The sequence below is a fragment of the Colias philodice genome, chromosome 21 (assembly GCF_061535455.1).
Source record: "Colias philodice isolate Cphi_HAF_F1 chromosome 21, ilColPhil1 Martin Lab GWU primary, whole genome shotgun sequence".
In the NCBI taxonomy this organism is placed as follows: domain Eukaryota; kingdom Metazoa; phylum Arthropoda; class Insecta; order Lepidoptera; family Pieridae; genus Colias; species Colias philodice.
The window spans coordinates 9,978,156-10,002,500 of NC_143106.1; the positions used below are offsets into that span (position 1 = coordinate 9,978,156).

Consider the following 24,345-nt stretch of genomic DNA (forward strand, 5'->3'; position numbering starts at 1 on the left):
ATAATCTGTGCAGTGTACAAAAGAATGTTTAAAATCGCAAAGAAAAAATTCAGCCTCAAATCTGCTGAGTTTTAATTTTGCAAAAGAGAGAATAAATAATATATTTTGTGCATTCTGGGAAATAGCATCGAATTAATCTTAACTTGATATTCTGTGTAAAGTGAAACAACACACTTTACGAAGTTAACTACTTAACTACCTATAGTACGTTAAGTTTATAAACTACCTACTCTTAATATCATCTAAATGTAAACTTCCATGTGTTTAGATACATTATTTGTTTTTTTAACGTGATGAATATTTAAATAAATATGCCGCCAAAGAAAAAGCTGGTGAAGGCAGTGAGCCCAACGCCACAAGTGAAAAAGAAGATTGGACGACCTAGTCGGAAATCTTTAAGAAACTCAAATGCTTCGGAGATTGCGAACGGTAACTATTAATTATTGTTGATGCTATACTGAAAATAATATGCAGACTTGCATTTAACACGGTTTTGTATTTTTCTGGGACACAGTCCCACTCAAATTTCCTTTTATTTTATTGTCAAAAGAACCTAAAAATTATGACAGGTATCTCAAGTTATCCATTCAATGAATTTGAAGTCAACAATGTATTATTTTCTCCAAAAACTGCTTACCTTTATAATATTATTATAAATGAAATCAATTAAAAGATGAAAATCTTGCACTTATTTACATTCTCTACAGGCTACAGCTATGGTATGAATAATGCATATGGTATCATATGTATGTACCTAGTATAAAATTTCAAATTCATATCAAGTATTACAATCCAAATGATATTAATTATTAATCCAAATGATATTAACATTAAATGTCCATTTATAATAATTTGCTTCAATGAGATCTGTGAAGTGACAGGGTTCACAAAAATTATTGTATTGTTGTATGGAATAAAATTGGTTGTAAATGAAACTATAGTAGATTTTATGTTTTGTGTTTGTATTTTGTATATTTTGTTGTGAGTTATCTATCTATCTATCTAGTCAGTCTTTCAAGTTTTTAGGGATGATTTAAAGAACTTTAAGCCAACTAAAGAAATTATTTAAATTATTATAATATAATTATGTATTTTATTACTCTCTCATTAATATTATGTCCCCTAGTGCAGTGAGGGCAGATGCATTATTCATAAATCTGTTTCACTGATCGATTTTCTTTAAGAACACGTAGATGATCAGCCTTCTGTGTCCCGCCAGACAATTCTCGTTATTTTTTCTTCTCTTCCACCGGGAATCAAACCCAGTACCCCTCGGTTCTACGCACATGCATCAACCACTGTATCAAGGAGGCGGTCAAAAATATTACTATTCCTCAAATACATTAAACAAATTTTAATAATATAAATTACAGTTTGCTGGTAAATGAAGGAAAACTATCTACTTACAAATGCTTAATACTCTCATTAATGCTCTATATTAATTTATAAATACTAACATATTTCTATTTTTGTAGATACACAGATTGTTAAAGAGCCGCAGAAGAATCAGACACCGATAATTAAAAAAAAGGGAAGACCACCATCTAAATTGAATCAAGAAATCAAAATTGCACTTGCCAACGAGGGTTTGTACTATTCTACTAATATATTGAATGCAACAATACAGAGAAACTGTCTGTTACATTTTAACATCTAAAACAGTTAACCAATTAGGGTGAAATTTAGAGCAGTGACACTAGTATATCTGCAAAATATTTTTAATAAACTATTTTTTCTGCAGATCAAAATTTTAGTGAAAAAGTTATAAAAAATATATGTCTATCGTACAAACTACAAAGCTAGCAATTTATAACTGTAAGCAATTACAAGTCGTGACACAGAAACAGATAAAAAAAGTTAGAAATGATGTTTTTTTTAAGAAAATAACCAGAATTATCAAATATTATGTTTACATTCTTAACTAACTTAGCGAAATGAATGTTTATATTTTTGTTTGATTGTCTTCTATACTATATAATATTATAAAGAGGAAAGGTTTGTATGTATGTATAGTTTTCACGCATAAACTACTGAACCGATTATAATGAAATTTAGCACACATATAGAGGGTAACTTGGATTAACACATAGGATAGGTTTTCCGTAGGAAATCCCACGGGAACGGGAACTATGTGGGTTTTCCTTTAAAAACGCAGGCGAAAAGCTAGTATTGTATAAAGATTTTCTTTAATGTACTTTCTTTCTCATTATTTTTTTATCTTTCCTAAAATATTTTTAAGAATAGGAACAAAGTTATGATTCTAACATGTAGCAATTCCAGATTTTTTTCAAATATTGTGTTAGACACATCCACTCATCCACACATATTATACTTAAATCAGGATGCTTTTTTGTTATTCTTAAAATAAATAACTTTAAATGTAATGATGCAGGTTCGAGTCCCGGCTCGTGATCAAATTTTTTCTATTCTTTATAAATTTATATTAGACTTTTAATAAATTAACTTCTTCCACTGTGATTCCATTTTGACAGTAGTCCGAGCACAATTTCAAAAGCAAAACGACATTCGGCAAATTACAATGACTTCCAAACCTGTTGCTAAGAAGCCGATACTTAAGCGAAAGTATCAGACTAAAAAGAATATAATTAAAAATGGAGTTGTGCCACAAGAGACAGCGGATAGCTCTAACAGGGAAGATGTTATCAGTCCGGAAAGAAAGAAGCCGAGAGTTGTGAGGAAAAACTCTAGCGCAAAAATTGCTATCACCGTGGATAATAGTCAAGGTAATTTAGTTAAATATTGTAGGTATCTTGCCAAGTTAGAACTTATAAATTTTATTGTTTATGACTTTGGAAGCAGATGAGAATGATTAGATTAGTCTGTGAATTTTAGAAGTCTTTTATAGATTTTAAAATTATTACCATGTGTTTACTTCTTATACCACAATTAAGTTTGTGTTTCCACATAAAAAAATGAAAGTTTTAAAATGGAAGACAGTTGAACAAGTAAGAGTTAAAAGCAAAAACTTCCTAAAATATGCGGGAGAAGCCACGGGCGAAACGCTAGTAAAATTAATGTACCAAAGAAAGTTTATTGGCCATTGCATATAATGTAAATTCATATTAATCATAAGATCTAAATAAATTTTAGTTACAGATAATGTAAAACCTACAAACAATTTAAAACCAACGAAAAGAAGGTTGTCGTTAAACCGCAAAAATATGCTTCAAGGCTTAGTCAGGACTGTGGTCAATGATTACATTCCTGAGCCGAAACAAAACACAGAAACTCTAATACAAGAACCCCAAAATCAAGCACAAAATGTGGAAGAAACAGAATTCATAAAAACATGTCAAATTAATGGAGATAAAAATAAGGAAAATCAGGAAAGCAATTCAAGAAGAAGCTCTCTCATCAGCTCATCAGAATTCTCTTGGACCAAAGATATATCGAGCTCCAGTACTACAACGTGTGTCACTGTGATGTCCAACGATTTCTTTCGTATCGATAATAAAATACCGTTTATAAAACTAACCAAAATAAGTGATCTAAAAAAAGAAGAATCGTCTGAAAGTTCCGATTCCTCATCCGAAAGTGACTCTAGTAGTAGTGATAAACAAACAGATGTAGAGATTTCTTCTAACGCATTAAACCTCAGTGCCTCGTCGTCTTGCAACGAATCTGTAGCCAATAAAACAATAGATAATAGGTCCGTTCACGACAAAATGAGTGACGTGTTGAAAACATTTAATCCAGAACAGTGTGTTTGGACTAGTGGTAGTGATGAAATCCGGGACACTGACAAATTTAAAGAACACATAGCTAAAGAAAACGTGTTCGAAGTGGAACTGATGCTCCTATCACTCTGGTTAGATATAACGAAATTAGAATCAGAAGACAGGAATGAAAATGATGTAACAAATGAGATTTCACATAACAATACTTGTGATATAGAACCTGTAAAACCACACGAAATATGTGATGAAAATTCTTCTAATATGAATAAACCTGAGGTGTGTACAGAGAGAATTCTGAAGACCAGACATTCAGTCGATGAGGAAGATGATGTCGATGACGCTTTGTCGCTCTACGCCGAGAGCATTCTCGAGATGGAGCCAAATCGCAGGAGCAGTGTGCACGCTCACCCGCCAGAACCGCCGGCAGTCGATGAATATATACCGCAACCGCTCGTACCTGTTACATTTAAGAAACCGAAACCAGTATCCTACCATCCGTCTAAAATTTCAGAACTCGGTAAAAAACCAATTCAACCGAACATTTGCGAGAAACAAAGCGCCGATTCGACATCTTTACGAAATAATTTCGATTGTACCCCGATCGTCAATAATTTTGAAACTAGTTCTGAGTCGAGTAGGTCGGATTGTGATGAGCCAAGAAAATTACCGACGCCAAACTTCTTGACGCCGGCTAAACCGTGCTTCATGCAAAAACTGTACCACCCGACCGAACTCGTTAAGAGTACGTTGCTTCGCGGTACTTGCGTGTTCAACTTAATAGAAAATTGCAAGAATGCTGAAAACTGCTATTTCCCACATAATTATCCTGATGCAAAGGTCATTGCAGATAGGCTGGAACGCTTAGCCGTTGACGACTTCATGCAGGAGTACATGATATTCAGAAGTTTCATTCAATTGAGACGTATGTACGGTTTGTGCTTCATCGACGAGTGCGTGAGGCGCAACCTCACCAGGTGTCTTGTGGAAATGTCGATCGATTTCGTGCTGAAATCGAACGACGCGGTCGTAAAAGACGTCAGGTTGAAAACCGAAGCGTTGGAAAGGACTTTACTGTACCTGAATTTCGTGGACTTGTCGCAGTGCGAGGATCTGCTGAAGTGGAAAGTGGGGCCGGGCGTGTTGTTGTGCGACGTTTTCCTGCACGTGATCGGACAGTCACAGAACTTTAATAGGTTCCGAACTGTGTTCATAAAGTTGACGATGTTCATGTGTCGTATAGATAGGACGTTTGACAGTGAAGTGGCCGGGCAAGTTCTGGAGCGAGTGTGTATTCTGCCGTACGAGTTCGGCCTCAATCGGACATTGCTTGAGATCCTGAAGAAGACTGACCCGATAGTGTTTTCTAATTCAATGTGTGAAAAGTTGGAGAGTCGGTTGTTGAACACGAACAAGATGTTGTATGACGATTTCATCAGGCTGAAGCAGATGAAGACGAGCGAAGTCGGCCAGAGTAACGTGCTGGAGCAGAGCATACGGTGCTCGCCGGATACAACCAACTATGATAATATGGTGAGTAGACTTTGCTTCTTGTGTGTGTTTAAGGAATTGTTTAAGTAGGTTATTTAAGTTGAAGTCTGAACATAAAGTTTTCTAAATTTAATACTTCTTATGGCATTCTAATTCTGCAATACGTTTTGCGGAAATGGTGTGCTTTTTATATTTGACGTAATTAACACATTTTTTTATAGGTAATAAAATTATTTCAATTATTAAATGATTAATTGTATCATGATTTTTTGGTTAGGTAATCATGGTTACGCGAACCAAATCTTTAAATTCAATAAAATGAAAATGCCTATGTTAATTTTTTTAAAGAAAGTAATAATTATATTGTTCCATCGCTGTTCGTTTCAGAACAAAATTCAAGAAGAATTCACTCGGGCTACAGAGCTGAACATGACTTCACACAATCGGTACAAAAACAAGAGAAATTTCAGAAGTCGTTGGGGCCCAATGTCCCGCGGCGCCAGGAGGAACGGTTTTGTTAAGAGGCCTCCAATGAAAACACATTTAAATGGTTTTCATGGTCCGGTGAGTTTTATTTTGTAATAAAAAGATTATTTAGTTAGATATTATGGGGAAAATAAAAAAATGTTGGGTGGTTTTATGAAACCACGGTAAAAGTGAAACTGTTCGAACGGTTCCGAACACTGCTTTGTGTAGCGCATGTCGCGTGTCGGTCGGCTGCCGAGTAGGTATACCTACTCGGCAGCCGCGATACACGCGACATGCGCTACACAGAGCAAAAAGTTTGAGACGATGTAATAAAAGTTTCACTTTTAAAAAAATCTTGTAATAGAAATTCTGTTATTATATGTATGTATGTATATCTTATGGAATGACGTTTTTACCATGCTTCATCATCATTATCGAACTATTTCTTGTTCTTACTACATAAACAATTCATACATATAGACATTTAAAATACATATATTGTTCTAGATTTCAAATAACCACAAGCCACATATTATATAAAATAAAAAAAAATTGTGAATTTTTTTAGAAAAAAAAAACAACTTTTAATTATTTTTTTTAGTAAAACGAGGTCTATTTATATGCATAGAGACTGGTTTAGTTAAATCTATAGTCCTGTAACACACATTAATTCATTTATTTATATATTTAACAGTTTTAACATTGTACATAAAGCAAAATTATCGCTTATCAATGTTTCCTTACATGGTGAGCAAAATTATCGCTTATCAATGTTTCCTTACATGGTGGTGGTATTTTGGTGATTCTAATAAAATTATTTTTATTGTTATTAGAGCCAATTTTTCAATCCTTGGTTAAAATTTATCCGTCCAATAAAGTATTACACGAACATATTAAAATGTCACCTGTAAACTGTCAAATAAGGAAAATTACAATACATTTTTGAAATGGTAGTTTAATACGTTATTCGATGAATAAGTTTTAACCAAGGATTGAAAAATCAGCCCTTAGGGCGCTTGTGCACTACAAGGAATTTTACTGTCCGGCATTCCGATTTTTTACGGTCCGGTGTGGCATGAAAAAACCGATGAATTGCTTGTGCACCTGTCCGTCTTTACTCGGATCAGTGCGGTACAGTTCAAGGAAGTATGGCGGTATAATAAATGATTGTTTTTGCATTTTACAAGAAACGAGTAAGTAAAAATATAGAAGGTGAAATATTATATTACTTCGTTATAATAAAAAGTAAAGTTCCGTAAGAGATTTAAAATGCGTGTTTCACTTATTTATTTTAATCGGTGACGAGGAGCTTAATCTATTCCCACTTGAACTTTAACTTACCAACACTTACTTAAACTCAAACTCAAACTCAAACATTTATTTATTCAATTAGACTTCTTCTAGAAGCACTTTTGAAACGTCATTAGGTACATATTTTTAACATTTACCACCGATTCGGAAAGCAGTATCTACGGAGAAGAATCGGCAAGAAACTCCATAGTTGCTCTTTTTAATCATATCAGTTTTACAATTTTACAAATTACATATGTAACATCATAATAATTATATTAACATAATATGCCAAAGAACTGTCCTGTGGTTTTTACGCGACAACCCTCCATGGGTTTTTATCTTCCATATATTCCTTAATACTGTAATAGGCTCTCTGAACTAGTACATTTTTTATATAAGTTTTAAATTTAGAACTACTAAACTCTTTAATATTATGAGGAATTCTGTTGTAAAAGCGTATACCTTGACCCATAAATGAATTTTTAACTTTAGCTAGCCGGAAAAATGGCATTTCAATTTTATTTCTGTTTCTTGTGTCATAACAATGTCTATCTCCGACTTTAGTGTGTAAGTAAGCGTTATTGTGTACATATAAAATATTATTAAATATATACTGCGACGGTACAGTAAGGATACCAGTATTCTTAAAGAGATCTCTTAGTGAGTCTCGAGCACGCAAATTATATATAGAGCGTATGGCTCTTTTCTGTAATATAAATATAGTTTCTATATCTGCAGCCCTGCCCCATAGCAGAATTCCATAGGACATTATGCTATGAAAGTAGCTAAAGTAAACCAATCTAGCCGTTTCTTCATCGGTGAGATGCCTTATTCTTCTAACTGCATATGCAGCTGAGCTGAGCTTAGCAGCGGTGGTGGTAACATGGGCCCCCCATTGAAGCTTCTCATCTAATGTCAAACCAAGAAAAACAGTCGATTCCACAGGGTATAATACCTCCCCGTTTAAAATAATATTCCTTTTCACCTTTTTTACATTTGGGAGGATAAATTCTACACAATTTGTTTTTTTTGTATTTAATAGTAAATTATTAGTATTAAACCAATTGGATATGCGTAAAAGAGCAGAGTTTACTTCGTCAACATTTGTGTCATGTCTATCCACATTAAATATTAATGAGGTGTCATCTGCAAACAGTACTATTTCACACATATCCTCCAAATAATAAGGTAGGTCATTAATATACACTAAGAACAAAAACGGTCCTAAGATAGATCCCTGCGGAACACCTATGTTAATCGGCGCACCGCGAGATTTCTCTCCATTAACGACAACGGTTTGTACCCTGTTCTGAAGATATGAAGCTATGAGATCCTGAGCTAAACCTTTGATACCATAAAAATTTAGTTTCCGTAATAGAGTGGAATGTTCTACACAGTCAAAAGCCTTAGAAAGGTCACAGAATATCCCCAAAGCATTCTTTGAATTTTCCCATGCTTTGTATATATGTGACAAAAGAGCTACTCCGGCATCAGTGGTAGAGCGCCCCTTTGTGAAACCATACTGTTTGGCGTGCAGTAAACCATTTGATGCAAAATGACTACTTAATTGGTTTAAAATTAGTTTCTCGAAGACTTTGCTCAAAGTTGGTAATATGGAAATTGGCCTATAGTTATTACTGTCTTCTTGGTCACCACTTTTAAATAAAGGAATAACTTTGCTAAACTTTAGTAAATCAGGGAATATACCACAGTCGCAACACTGATTAAATATAAACGCCAGTTGATTGGCAATATTTTCTATGATATTATTTACGAAATTTACAGACATACCCCAGAGATCACATGTTTTTTTTAAATTTAATGTTTTAAAAGTTTTAACAATTTCATCAGCAGTCACGTGTCGCAATTCAAATAATTTGTTACACTCAGCAACATGATCCCTCAATAAAGACTCTGCAAGCGCTGAAGACGAATTTAAATTCTTAGTTATACTAGCAGGGATATTACTAAAGAAATCTTCAAAAGCAAGCGCAACATCAGCACTTTTGTCAATGACCCTACCAGAATTGACAAGTTTTATGGTACTATCATTCGATTGGCTTTTGCCCAATTCACCATTAATAATTGTCCAAACCGTTTTAACTTTATTGTCAGAGTTGCGTATTTTATCTCTGACATACAAACTCTTGGCAGTGAGACAAACTTTTTTAAATGTTTTTGAATAATTTCTAACATAACTAAGAAATGACAAGTCTTTGTTATATTGTTTCATACCATATAACTCGTAAAGAACGTTCCTGCATCTGTGTATACTAGGAGTTGCCCATTGGCTGAATGGTAAATCCTTGGTAATAGTTAAAGATTTAATTTTAAATATTTTTTCATATTCACTATGAATGAACTTAAAAAGATTTGTAAACATTTCACAAGGATTTTTATGAAAGGATTGATCATTCAGGTCAGGCAGTTTATTATCAATATTATTTCTGAATGTATGAATGCCTTTCCTAGTTATAGGCCTAACATTAATTCTTTTAAATGTAGGTATGCAATCCCTAAATCCCCCTCTCCCAATTAGATAATAATTATAGGTCAATGCTTGGTCAATGTATATATAAAATAACAATACCGACTTCTCAAATCTCATTGCCAGCTAAAAGAAAGTAAAACAAGAGCTTGCTTTCAATTGGCATATGCAATAAAAAGAGTAAAATCCAAGCAAGTGGGCACTCGAAAACAATTATACCTACAGCGACTCGTAAACTCAAAAAACCATCCGGAATAGGGAAAAGTAAAATGTCGGACAGTAAAATTACGTATAGTGCACAAGCTAGTATTTAGATTAATTGCGTGCCATACCGGACCGTAAAAAATCGGAATGCCGGACCGTAAAATTCCTTGTAGTGGACAAACGCCCTTAGTCTTATTCTTCCAGGCTGCCAAATCTTCATCTGCCGTCCCACTTTAACAAAGGGATCTTTAGCTTGCTATCTCATTCGCACTAAAGTCAACGACTGTCATGTTAATTTTGAAAGTTTTGGCGCGAAATATAACGAAATTATTTTTTTTTTCAGCAATTTCCCGCCAGTCAAAACCCCGGCCACATATTGAGTAATATGAATAAGAAAAAGTGATATTTGCATACAGTTTTTTTGTTTGTTTATCTTTTACACCAAATTGTTTATTATTAGTAATGTTACAACTTTGTTAGTCATGCGTAAAGACGTTTATTTTTTTAATTGAGTATTAATTGATTGGGGCCAGTAAGATGAGATTGTTCTTTGAAAAAAAAAAAATACGATGAATGTAAACATACTCCACTGGGGTTCTTTATTAATCTTGCCTTGTTGGTCCGCTTGTAAATTACCTAGATTTATAACATTTTCCTTGACAGTTATTATGTATGTAAATTTTATTGGGATAATTACGAATTGCGGGTGATAGCTAAAATAAATTTTGCTAATCCTTAGGTGCTGATTTTAATTGTTAAATTACAATTACCTAAATAAAATTATTAATATTACAAGCTGACCCGGCAAACTTTGTTTTGCCAGTACACCCTTATTGTGCATTATATATCTTATATATAAAAATGAATCGCAAAATGTGTTGGTAAGCGCATAACTCGAGAACGGCTGAAGCGATTTCGATAATTCTTTTTTTATTATATTCCTTGAAGTACGAGGATGGTTTTTATGTAGAGAAAACGTAAATATGTACCACGGGCGAAGCCGGGGCGGACCGCTAGTAAATTATAAAAATTGGTAAATTTGTTTTTTCTTGACCAGAAAGTTTGTCTATTTGCCAGTGTCAATAAAGTAAAATTAGAAGGTAATGTGTCCTTAATTCGTAATTAACCCAATGCCTCAAATATAAATATGTGCTGGTTGTTTTTACTGACCTTTCATTGGTTTTAAAAGCTGTAGAATACTCATAAAATTGACATACGCGTGAGCAGGTTTATTTTTATAAATATTTTTTTCGACATTCTAGTATTGCAATAAAAGTGCCTGTATAATATAATGTGTACAGAAATAGATATTTTTAAAAGTATTTGAACAGTACGAAGTACTATGTGATTAAGGTCTATCATACGTTACGTCAAAATTGTTTTTTTTTTTAGAATAGTGTTTGTGTATGGTGCCAAGGCTATTTTGGCGCGAAAATTAGTTGTAGACAAAGACTTTTAAAAGTGTTGCCATTTTTGTTAAAGAAATAAAATATGTAGAATGGTGTAAAGTATACAATAAATAAGTTTATCAAAAAGTAGGTTTTGATATTTGAATCATAAATTTTATTACAGCTAAAGAAAAATCCGTGATTTATATCGCAAAATAGCCTGATCGCACTGTTACTTATATTTTAATACTGACTACCTCAATATTGAAGGTTGTCGTCGCGAAAAAGTGATTAACAAAACATTTTTTTACTAATAGCGGGAAATATATCTTTCCTTTTTTTGTGTATGTCTCGTTTATCGCCATTTTATAACAAACAACTACCACCTGTTTTTGTAATTTGACTCCTGTGTCTGTCTTTACAGATTACAACTACTTTTAATTGCGGATTTTTGTGTTTTAAAAACATTTAATAAAAATTTAATGCTGTTTTTATAAGAATTAACATGTACAGACAGTAGTCACAGGAAACAAATTATGAAAAATATAAATATAAAGTTCCTTGTCTACGTTAAGCATTTTTTAGTTCATAGAATGACAAATCTCAATTATATATATAATCTGTGTAAATACATCTAGTACTCTGTGTGAGTACGTCTATATTGTTACTTTGTTCTAAGAGTGGTTATATGATAAGTAATATCTTTTGTTTCTTTTTAATTAGGGACAAATAAAAACATTATTTCTTATTTGTGGTTTTCATTTTTTACCCAGTAGGTATGTAAAATGTTTTATACTTAGAATACATAATATATAAACTGACGTAGACGCGGTCTATACGATCAAAACTGGAGCTTCAAGCCGTTCCAAGTTATCTACATAAACATTCTACACACCCACAAACATAGCACGTATTCACGTACTCTGTAGTGAGACAAAGATAGAATTAACCGAAAAAAGTTAGCAACGTCACCGAGTAAAGGCATCCTGGCTAATTAGCTGACTTCAGACGGAACGTGTTTCTACGCGTATGCCGCTTCTACCTCAGTTTATATTGTACGTTTATTTTTTTTGGCCTAGTGGCATTAGTTGCGTAGCTGAACAGTCATACCTGTGATTAAGTATCTGAGCAGTCATACCTTTCATCCCCTACACACATTCCTTATTAATTAGAAGAGTATATCAATCTGCAATCAGTCTCAGTAATCACGCACATCAGTTATCATACATATATTTTATCGGCTACAAATCGAGTAAATCTATACCACAGATCACAGAAACATCTATACCAATTACAAAATTGGAGTGTTTGTTACAGCTAATCTCTGAATGGCTAGCCAATTTTGACAGGACTTTCACTAACAAATAGCTGATGTAATAAGGAGTAACATATGCTACTTTTTATACTGATATTGAAACAGGAACATGAGAGTAAAAGGCAAACTCATTATGCAGGAGAAATTGCGGGATGCAGCTAGTCGTAGTCTATACCAATAATGAAATTGGAGTGTGTGTTTGTAATATTTAAATAACCACTTTACTAAATGAATTAAGAAATGCATATTAGGTACGGTACCTGAATAGTATTTTTTTGTAAATTTTGCATATAATTTTGTATTTATTTCGTCTAATATCTGCAACGGCTAGACCGATTTTGATGAAACTTTCACTAACAGATAGGAAATTTGCACTAAAAGGGAAATCCCGTGTGCGGTGTGCTCTTGTACAGTATCGATATACTACAAGGGGGCACGGGATATATTTGCCCCATGGCAGATGAAATTGCTATAAATCGTGACTAGCGGTAATATTTCGATAGGTTTTTCACTTTAAGTCTCAAGCTACCTAAATAAGTTATCTAAGAGACGCTGTAGTAATTTTCCATATCTATCATATTTAAGGTATAATCAATGATATATCTACTAAAATAATATCTATGTTGTTTTAGGTACTCTTTTCTTCTATCTATAGGTACCTATGGGTATAGGTTGATTGATATATGTATACCTATCATTATGCAATTACCACCTAATGTATATTTAGCTCTAAGGTTAGGTTAAGTTTGAATGAATAAACGAATTTGAATTTGAATAGGTATGGAAATTAATTGTTTAGTTTAATAGGCGTCGTAAATCTGATGAAAAATGTTAAAATATTATATGTATCTATTTGATTTGCAAAAAATATTTTATTGTGGGTAAGCTATGTATCTAGTAGGTACCATAGAAAATGGAATTATGCAGTATGTATGTTTAAGTGACATATCACACTAGCGGATTGCGAGCGGTTTCAAAGCGGAGCGGGTGCGCAACGAATACGTTGCGGTTGCGCAGCGAATTCGTTGCGGACGCGTGGCAGATGCGCAACGTTTACGTCGCAGTCATGTACACTCATTAACAAAATGGAATCCGTGCTGGTTGTTACTTATAACTTGTGATAGTATAATAATTATGAGATCATTATTTTTTACGAGTTTCATAACATGTTAATGTTTAGGGTATTGTTTTATCTATTAAATCTTGGTCGAAATGCAATCAGATAACTTAATTGCTCATTAAGAAAGTTCATTAGTGAAATAAATGTTAAAGCTCCTTAACTAAAACAGGGCTATCTTATTATTAGATAAATAGCAGTGAATAGAAAATTTTATCAAGCAACCAGCAACTCACTATCACTTTGCTCATAATTAGGTTCACAAAATCTCTTTATAACATACGTTGCTATGGGAGAGATTATACTGGTCAGTCGTTACATACTTTTGGAATGTATGGTACATTCTAAAAGTCCTAGTAATTCAATTTTATAGCACCTTTTTTTAACAACTCCAGTTGTTATTACATCTTTAGTTAACTGTTAAGTAAGTGCATTTCCACAGTACGGTTAAAAAATTGAGTGCTACAGAAACGATGGAAATATTGAATGGAAGTTAGGCAAGGCGGAAGGGCTGGCTTTTGTGCGAGAGTATACAAAATGACGCGTCCGCAACGAATTCGCTGCGCAACCGCGGCGTGTTCGTTGCGCGCCCGCAACGTATTCGTTGCGCACCCGCTCCGCTTTGAAACCGCTCGCAATCCGCTAGTGTGATATGTCACTAACTATAACCGCTCGTATTTCACCGGTTAAAGCTATTGTTAAAATTAAATAAGAGCTATTACGCACTGTCGACCAGTCGCTGGCGACTCAGTCGCCGGCGTCTGTGACTTACTATAGTTTAAATAGGGGCTTGCGCACTTAGTCGTCAGTCGTCCAGGAGTAAGTCCAGTCGCCGGCGACTGGTCGACAGTGTGTAATAGCTCTTACTGTTAGATGCGTCAAATACAAAATGAGATATCGTTTGACTTGAGACCTTGATATATGCTTAAAAATAGGTTGGGGCATATATATTGGAATTAAAGATTTTTAGATCGGGGATAAGAAATAAAAGACAAAATAATATAAAGAGTTTATTCAGTATAAATAGTTGTAGCATTACAGACATCGCGTAGTAAAAAGTAAAAACATTACTATTTGTACCGACTGGGTACTTCCAATTATTATAATAAATACACTTAATCCTAAATGTTATACTTTAAAAAATCAGGTGCTTGAAAAAATACTTAAGTAGCCTCGTGATAAAGATTGAATAAAATTGAGTTACTGATCAGATTGTGACCCGAATTTTCCATACTTGTAACACAGACTAATAATAATATACTGCTTGTAAGTACATTAGAAAGTATAAAGAAAAAGTGAGTTTTAGTATGTACTTGTTTAATAAATTGTATGGATATTATTTATTGAAATAAATCAATAATAATAATCTCGTATATTTAATGAGATACGATACGAGCAGGTGGCTCGAAAAATCGTGTTTTGAACCTTCGAGTCAAAATCTCATCAGTATGAATCTCATCAATGAGTACAATAAATATAAAATAAAATTAATTAAAATTACTTTTGTACCATAGCTTTTAAATAGCAAGTAAACAGATAGATAGTAGTTACAATCTAGTGTGGATAACTTCAGAAAAAATCTTGAGCTAAAACTTTTAATATTTAAATACTGACAAAAACCTTTTCTAACTATAATTATCATCGTTTTGTAGCAAATTGAATAAATAGCCATAAACTGATAAGAACATTCTTAAGTCTAGAATTCCGACTATATTATCCTAGAGCAGACACTAGACGATCTTGCTACATGACATGCATTTTTATTTATAATCCAGTCTGTAGGTATTTATGCTCTACAAAAGGTGGCGTAGAAAATGTTTTGAAACGATATTGTTTAGGTATGAAAGGTTAATCAAAATCCAAGTTTTCGACCTTGACGGACCCAGGCGCTAGCCGCCATCTTGAATTAAAGGTGCTAAAATTAGGTATATTTTAAATAACTTCTCAATTGTTTACTAAATCACAAAAGTGTCTATGAGGGGTTCAAAGAAGACAAAATTACCTACATTTTTTTCATACATGATTATTCTGTAAGTCTTAAAGATAAAAAGTTACAAGCGACGGAAATAATAATATTTACAGAAATCATATAATTTTAATTTTGTTTAAAAATTGTACAGCTATCATTTTTTAATTCTCTTTGATGGCCCGGGCTGGTTAATGGTGGCTTCTTCATTATCGTCGCTGAAATTTTCTGTTTCATTGTCTGTATTTTTAGTTTCCAACCATGAAATTTCGTCATCATGACCAGAAGAAATCGAAGACGCTGGAGCACGCTTTCTAGTAACTTTTTACGGAGGGGACATGGAAAAGGAATCCTTAGAAGATATCCGATATGAACGATTCGTAAAGTTATCAATAAAAAGTAAATTTAATCGACGAAATTTCATGGTTGGAAACTAAAAATACAGACAATGAAACAGAAAATTTCAGCGACGATAATGAAGAAGCCACCATTAACCAGCCCGGGCCATCAAAAAGAATAAAAAAAGATTGCTGCACAATTTTTAAACAAAATTAAAATTATATGATTTCTGTAAATATTATTATTTCCGTCGCTTGTAACTTTTTACCTTTAAGACTTACAGAATAATCATGTATGAAAAAAATGTAGGTAATTTTGTCTTCTTTGAACCCCTCATAGACACTTTTGTGATTTAGTAAACAATTGAGAAGTTATTTAAAATATACCTAATTTTAGCACCTTTAATTCAAGATGGCGCCTAGCGCCTGGGTCCGTCAAGGTCGAAAACTTGGATTTTTATTAACCTTTCATACCTAAACAATATTGTTTCAAAACATTTTCTACGCCACCTTTTGTAGAGCAGAGGCTTTTACATTTCCCCACAGACTGGACTATTATTTTCGATATTTTTAAATATACATACAGATATTACTGAAAATACCGTTACCTTATGAAAAATACTTTATCTAACTTTAAGTAGTTTTTTTTTATTAAAAGAGCAACTACGGAGTTTCTTGCCGGTTCTTCTCCGTAGAAACTTTCCGAATCGGTGGTAAATGGTAAAACTATGTAATGACTATTCAAAAGTGCTTCTGGAAAAAGTCTAATTGAATAAATAAATGTTTGAGTTTAGTTAACAGGGACTAAGTCACGGATACCAGCCATATTCTGCCATATTTATATAAACTTGATGAAATATTTTCATACTGAATTTATGATAAAACTGCATGCACAAACAGCATGTCATACAACAGGATCGTCTAGATGCTGCTTAATTTAGCCGATTAAATAGTAATAAATATAAAGATATTGTCACAAAAGCGTTAACCCTTACTAATAATACTTGAAGCTATAAAATTTGGCGTATCTAATACTGGATATGATTTTTTTAATCAATAATATTTTTTATTAATAAATAAAAAAATGATTATTATTTCTCGTGGGCAGTGCCGTTTCCGTAGTAAGTACTTAGAAATAAGAATACATATTATAAACTGATGTAGAAGGGGAATGAATACGCGTAAAAACACGTTCCACCTGAAGTCAGCTAATTAGCCGGGTTGCGTTTAGTCGGATAAGTTGCTATCTCTTTTCGGCTAACAGTGTAAATATCTTTGTCTCACTACGGAGTATGTGAATGTGTATAATAGTACGTTTGTGTGTGTAGAATATTTATGTAGATAACGCAGATAGTTTTTTCGCATAGACTGTTTCTACGTCAGTTTATATATGTATCATAAGAGTAATTATAAAATTACTCAAAAACCTTCTTATGGTGCGAGAAAAAATTTGTTAGTTGTTTATGAAATGTTTTATGAAACTAAAATTGATGATTTTAATCAGTCTCTCTTATTATTATAGACATAGCCAGCTATTATTTTATCTTTGTTACAAAGTTTACTATTTTGCATTGGAACCTTACAATTTTATTAAGTACTGTATGTATAATCAGAGATTACAATAATATACATAGTTAATATTTCAATATAATAAGAGTTTTTCCATATGAAGATTTACAAGAACATACATTTGCAAAAAATGTATGTTTTGCCTGATGCTAAGTAAACTTAAATAAATAATTTGTGATAATTCCCTTTAAATATAAAAAGTATAATATTCGTTTTTGGTAGGATGAGACTAATTTATACTACAGATCACAATTTGGCTCATTAACTGACTTCAAAAAATGGTGAAATATCATATAATATTCTGGGTAGCTAAATCTTTTCACTGTGTATTTTAGTTCTCTTAGCATCCAGCTTAAAATACCATAAATAATATTATATTACAAGATTACAATTATTTCAATAGCATTATGGTTTTGTGCATGTCTTAAACATGTACCACGGGCAAAGCCGGTGTGGACCACTAGTATTATATAAAATACATAATATATAAACTGACGTAGACGCGGTCTATACGATCAAAACTGGAGCTTCAAGCCGTTCCAAGTTATCTACATAAACATTCTACACACCCACAAACATAGCACGTATTCACGTACTCTGTAGTGAGACAAAGATAGAATTAACCGAAAAAAGTTAGCAACGTCACCGAGTAAAGGCATCCTGGCTAATTAGCTGACTTCAGACGGAACGTGTTTCTACGCGTATGCCGCTTCTACCTCAGTTTATATTGTACGTTTATTTTTTTTGGCCTAGTGGCATTAGTTGCGTAGCTGAACAGTCATACCTGTGATTAAGTATCTGAGCAGTCATACCTTTCATCCCCTACACACATTCCTTATTAATTAGAAGAGTATATCAATCTGCAATCAGTCTCAGTAATCACGCACATCAGTTATCATACATATATTTTATCGGCTACAAATCGAGTAAATCTATACCACAGATCACAGAAACATCTATACCAATTACAAAATTGGAGTGTTTGTTACAGCTAATCTCTGAATGGCTAGCCAATTTTGACAGGACTTTCACTAACAAATAGCTGATGTAATAAGGAGTAACATATGCTACTTTTTATACTGATATTGAAACAGGAACATGAGAGTAAAAGGCAAACTCATTATGCAGGAGAAATTGCGGGATGCAGCTAGTCGTAGTCTATACCAATAATGAAATTGGAGTGTGTGTTTGTAATATTTAAATAACCACTTTACTAAATGAATTAAGAAATGCATATTAGGTACGGTACCTGAATAGTATTTTTTTGTAAATTTTGCATATAATTTTGTATTTATTTCGTCTAATATCTGCAACGGCTAGACCGATTTTGATGAAACTTTCACTAACAGATAGGAAATTTGCACTAAAAGGGAAATCCCGTGTGCGGTGTGCTCTTGTACAGTATCGATATACTACAAGGGGGCACGGGATATATTTGCCCCATGGCAGATGAAATTGCTATAAATCGTGACTAGCGGTAATATTTCGATAGGTTTTTCACTTTAAGTCTCAAGCTACCTAAATAAGTTATCTAAGAGACGCTGTAGTAATTTTCCATATCTATCATATTTAAGGTATAATCAATGATATATCTACTAAAATAATATCTATGTTGTTTTAGGTACTCTTTTCTTCTATCTATAGGTACCTATGGGTATAGGTTGATTGATATATGTATACCTATCATTATGCAATTACCACCTAATGTATATTTAGCTCTAAGGTTAGGTTAAGTTTGAATGAATAAACGAATTTGAATTTGAATAGGTATGGAAATTAATTGTTTAGTTTAATAGGCGTCGTAAATCTGATGAAAAATGTTAAAATATTATATGTATCTATTTGATTTGCAAAAAATATTTTATTGTGGGTAAGCTATGTATCTAGTAGGTACCATAGAAAATGGAATTATGCAGTATGTATGTTTAAGTGACATATCACACTAGCGGATTGCGAGCGGTTTCAAAGCGGAGCGGGTGCGCAACGAATACGTTGCGGTTGCGCAGCGAATTCGTTGCGGACGCGTGGCAGATGCGCAACGTTTACGTCGCAGTCATGTACACTCATTAACAAAATGGAATCCGTGCTGGTTGTTACTTATAACTTGTGATAGTATAATAATTATGAGATCATTATTTTTTACGAGTTTCATAACATGTTAATGTTTAGGGTATTGTTTTATCTATTAAATCTTGGTCGAAATGCAATCAGATAACTTAATTGCTCATTAAGAAAGTTCATTAGTGAAATAAATGTTAAAGCTCCTTAACTAAAACAGGGCTATCTTATTATTAGATAAATAGCAGTGAATAGAAAATTTTATCAAGCAACCAGCAACTCACTATCACTTTGCTCATAATTAGGTTCACAAAATCTCTTTATAACATACGTTGCTATGGGAGAGATTATACTGGTCAGTCGTTACATACTTTTGGAATGTATGGTACATTCTAAAAGTCCTAGTAATTCAATTTTATAGCACCTTTTTTTAACAACTCCAGTTGTTATTACATCTTTAGTTAACTGTTAAGTAAGTGCATTTCCACAGTACGGTTAAAAAATTGAGTGCTACAGAAACGATGGAAATATTGAATGGAAGTTAGGCAAGGCGGAAGGGCTGGCTTTTGTGCGAGAGTATACAAAATGACGCGTCCGCAACGAATTCGCTGCGCAACCGCGGCGTGTTCGTTGCGCGCCCGCAACGTATTCGTTGCGCACCCGCTCCGCTTTGAAACCGCTCGCAATCCGCTAGTGTGATATGTCACTAACTATAACCGCTCGTATTTCACCGGTTAAAGCTATTGTTAAAATTAAATAAGAGCTATTACGCACTGTCGACCAGTCGCTGGCGACTCAGTCGCCGGCGTCTGTGACTTACTATAGTTTAAATAGGGGCTTGCGCACTTAGTCGTCAGTCGTCCAGGAGTAAGTCCAGTCGCCGGCGACTGGTCGACAGTGTGTAATAGCTCTTACTGTTAGATGCGTCAAATACAAAATGAGATATCGTTTGACTTGAGACCTTGATATATGCTTAAAAATAGGTTGGGGCATATATATTGGAATTAAAGATTTTTAGATCGGGGATAAGAAATAAAAGACAAAATAATATAAAGAGTTTATTCAGTATAAATAGTTGTAGCATTACAGACATCGCGTAGTAAAAAGTAAAAACATTACTATTTGTACCGACTGGGTACTTCCAATTATTATAATAAATACACTTAATCCTAAATGTTATACTTTAAAAAATCAGGTGCTTGAAAAAATACTTAAGTAGCCTCGTGATAAAGATTGAATAAAATTGAGTTACTGATCAGATTGTGACCCGAATTTTCCATACTTGTAACACAGACTAATAATAATATACTGCTTGTAAGTACATTAGAAAGTATAAAGAAAAAGTGAGTTTTAGTATGTACTTGTTTAATAAATTGTATGGATATTATTTATTGAAATAAATCAATAATAATAATCTCGTATATTTAATGAGATACGATACGAGCAGGTGGCTCGAAAAATCGTGTTTTGAACCTTCGAGTCAAAATCTCATCAGTATGAATCTCATCAATGAGTACAATAAATATAAAATAAAATTAATTAAAATTACTTTTGTACCATAGCTTTTAAATAGCAAGTAAACAGATAGATAGTAGTTACAATCTAGTGTGGATAACTTCAGAAAAAATCTTGAGCTAAAACTTTTAATATTTAAATACTGACAAAAACCTTTTCTAACTATAATTATCATCGTTTTGTAGCAAATTGAATAAATAGCCATAAACTGATAAGAACATTCTTAAGTCTAGAATTCCGACTATATTATCCTAGAGCAGACACTAGACGATCTTGCTACATGACATGCATTTTTATTTATAATCCAGTCTGTAGGTATTTATGCTCTACAAAAGGTGGCGTAGAAAATGTTTTGAAACGATATTGTTTAGGTATGAAAGGTTAATCAAAATCCAAGTTTTCGACCTTGACGGACCCAGGCGCTAGCCGCCATCTTGAATTAAAGGTGCTAAAATTAGGTATATTTTAAATAACTTCTCAATTGTTTACTAAATCACAAAAGTGTCTATGAGGGGTTCAAAGAAGACAAAATTACCTACATTTTTTTCATACATGATTATTCTGTAAGTCTTAAAGATAAAAAGTTACAAGCGACGGAAATAATAATATTTACAGAAATCATATAATTTTAATTTTGTTTAAAAATTGTACAGCTATCATTTTTTAATTCTCTTTGATGGCCCGGGCTGGTTAATGGTGGCTTCTTCATTATCGTCGCTGAAATTTTCTGTTTCATTGTCTGTATTTTTAGTTTCCAACCATGAAATTTCGTCATCATGACCAGAAGAAATCGAAGACGCTGGAGCACGCTTTCTAGTAACTTTTTACGGAGGGGACATGGAAAAGGAATCCTTAGAAGATATCCGATATGAACGATTCGTAAAGTTATCAATAAAAAGTAAATTTAATCGACGAAATTTCATGGTTGGAAACTAAAAATACAGACAATGAAACAGAAAATTTCAGCGAGAGGCAAGTAAGAGGCAAGCTGAGGACAAGGAGGGAAGCCCTGCAATGACCGCTATAAAAAGCACAAAGTTGATCGAGGGTAAAGCCTGTCTACAAAAAGCTAAAAATCACATAAGGGACTCCCGAAATATGAAAGTAGAAAGGAAAGAGGGACTCATCGTAGCGGTAGACAGACTCTATCAAATAATTAAAGAGTTAGATGCAGAACTCACCAGTGCTAGGGCTGGGAGCGTTGGAAGACAGGGGAGGGACTCTTTACATCCACCCCAGCCGTCCAACGCAAGTCCTACGATATTTGACGACGTACTGGTGAGGAACATGAATTTGCAAGAAAGCATGAATGAGAGAATGAAAGAAATGACGAAAAGGATGGAAGAGATGAGCGGAAGTATTAAAGAGAGTGAAGTAAGAATGGAAAAGCTAAGCTCGTTGTTGGAGAGCAATATGACTGTCGCCAAAACGGCAAGTTATGCGGCCGTTGCTTCGAGAGGAGTCGCTGAGCGTCTCCCCGAAACAAGGGCCCTGCATTCGGTCATGGTGTCCTCCAAGGACGAACAAGAAACGGGAGAAGAAGTATTGGAGAAGATTAGGAAGACTGTGGACGCAAAAGATGGATGGATAAAAGTGGAAAGAGTAAGAAAGGTGAAAAATAGAAAAGTAGTCGTCGGCTGTGTGAGCGAAGAAGAAAGAGATAAGGTGAAAGAGAGATTGGGAAAGAATGAGGGATTAGTTGTGGAAGAAGTGAAAAACAAGAGCCCTCTCCTGGTCTTCAGGGATGTGATGAAGTGTGACACTGGCGACTTCATCACTGCGCTAAAGAACCAGAATGCAGACATCCTTGAGGGCTTGAAAGGGGATGAGCGAAAGGTTGAAGTAGCGTATGTGATGGGAGCGAGGAACCCCCTCCAGAACCACGTGGTGGTCAGAGCGAGCCCACAGGTATGGAGAAGATGGATGAATGAGAGATACGCCCACATAGGGTTGGGAAGAGTGAAAGTGATGGACCACAGTCCGCTGGTGCAGTGCTCCCGCTGCCTGGGGTATGGGCACACAAAGCGCGTGTGTAGTGAAGAGCTGGTACGATGCAGCCACTGCGCCGGTCCTCATATGAGGACTGAATGCGACAAGTGGCTGCGGGGAGAAGCGCCTCAGTGCATCAATTGCACGAAGGCCAAGAAAGGTAGCGTGAAGCACAGTGCCTTTGATCGTGAATGTGTGGAACGAAAGAGGTGGGACGCTCTAGCCAGGTCGGCGGTAGCGTATTGCTGAGGTTGTCCAAGGTGAGTACTTCCAGTACCGAATATTGCAGGCCAACCTCCAGCGGAGCCAAATCGCCACTAAGGAGCTATTGCTCGAGGCCACCAAGCGTAAGGCCTGCGTAGCGTTACTTCAAGAGCCCTACGTAGGTGGGGCACGGAGTGTGAGGACATACAATGGAGTGAGGGTCTTCCAGAGCGATGGGGAAGGGGGCGGTGTAGTTAAGGCGTGTATTGTAGTACTCGACGACTCACTGGACGTCGAGCTACACACACGCCTTAGCAACAACAACATTGTTGTGGCCACCCTCAGAACCAAAGCATGGGAGATGATTGTAGTGTCCTTCTACTTCGAGCCCGATAAGCCAGTAGGGCCCTACCTGGACAATCTTATGCGGATAGGAAGAAAGTTAGGTTCCAATAGGATGGTCCTGGGAGGTGATGCGAATGCAAAGAGCCCGTGGTGGGGTGGTGACAAGGAAGACCAGCGAGGTAGGGATGTGTCTGCTGTACTGGAAGCAATGGGTATGCACATACTCAATACCGGGGACATCCCGACATTCGATACCATCAGAGGGGGGAAAAGATACTCCAGCTACGTGGATGTGACAGCATGCTCCGACGATCTGCTGAACCGAGTGGGCGACTGGAGAGTAGAGGAGGGTCTCACGAGCTCGGACCACAACGGCATATCATTCGGCATCAGACAACAGAAATCCACAGGCACGAACATAATACGAACTACACGCATATTTAACACACGCAAGGCAAACTGGACTCAGTTTCATGAGAAACTGACCCAGCTGATGTCAGACGGACAATTGACTTCACACGACATAGACACGATACACAGCACACAACAAATAGACGAGGCAATAGACAAATACACACAAGCAATCACACACACATGCAGAGACACAATGCCGACCAAAAAACACACACAGAAATTCACCTTGTCGTGGTGGAATGATGAGCTCGCGCAGATGAAAAAGGAAGTTGCCACGAGGAGACGCAGGATCCGCAACGCAGCACCTGTACGCAGAGACCGCGTTGTTGGATTGTATTTGGAACAAAAGGAGAAGTATGAAAAGGCGGTGAAAGATGCGCAATGTGAGAGCTGGAAGGAGTTTTGCCGGAAACAGGATAGGGAGGGGGTCTGGGAGGGCATCTACAGGGTGCTGAACAGGGCCACAGGGAGAGTGGAGGATCTGCCCC

General features: G+C 35.0%; 1 protein-coding gene across 2 annotated transcripts; it reads left to right on the forward strand.

The window, feature by feature from the left end:
* The first annotated feature begins 4 nt into the window (after positions 1–4).
* LOC149479145 (uncharacterized) lies at positions 5–11,775 on the forward strand. Of its 2 annotated transcripts, none has more exons than XM_089709026.1 (6): positions 5–429; positions 1,476–1,586; positions 2,493–2,744; positions 3,112–5,228; positions 5,574–5,750; positions 9,983–11,775. In XM_089709026.1, the coding sequence occupies exons 1-6, from the start codon at positions 312–314 to the stop codon at positions 10,040–10,042; spliced, it is 2,835 nt and encodes a 944-aa protein (XP_089565152.1). In that variant the 5' UTR covers positions 5–311; the 3' UTR covers positions 10,043–11,775. The 2 variants fall into 2 exon arrangements, with proteins under 2 accessions (XP_089565152.1, XP_089565153.1); XM_089709027.1 differs by having other exon boundaries at positions 3,118–5,228.
* Positions 11,776–24,345: the final 12,570 nt, after the last annotated feature.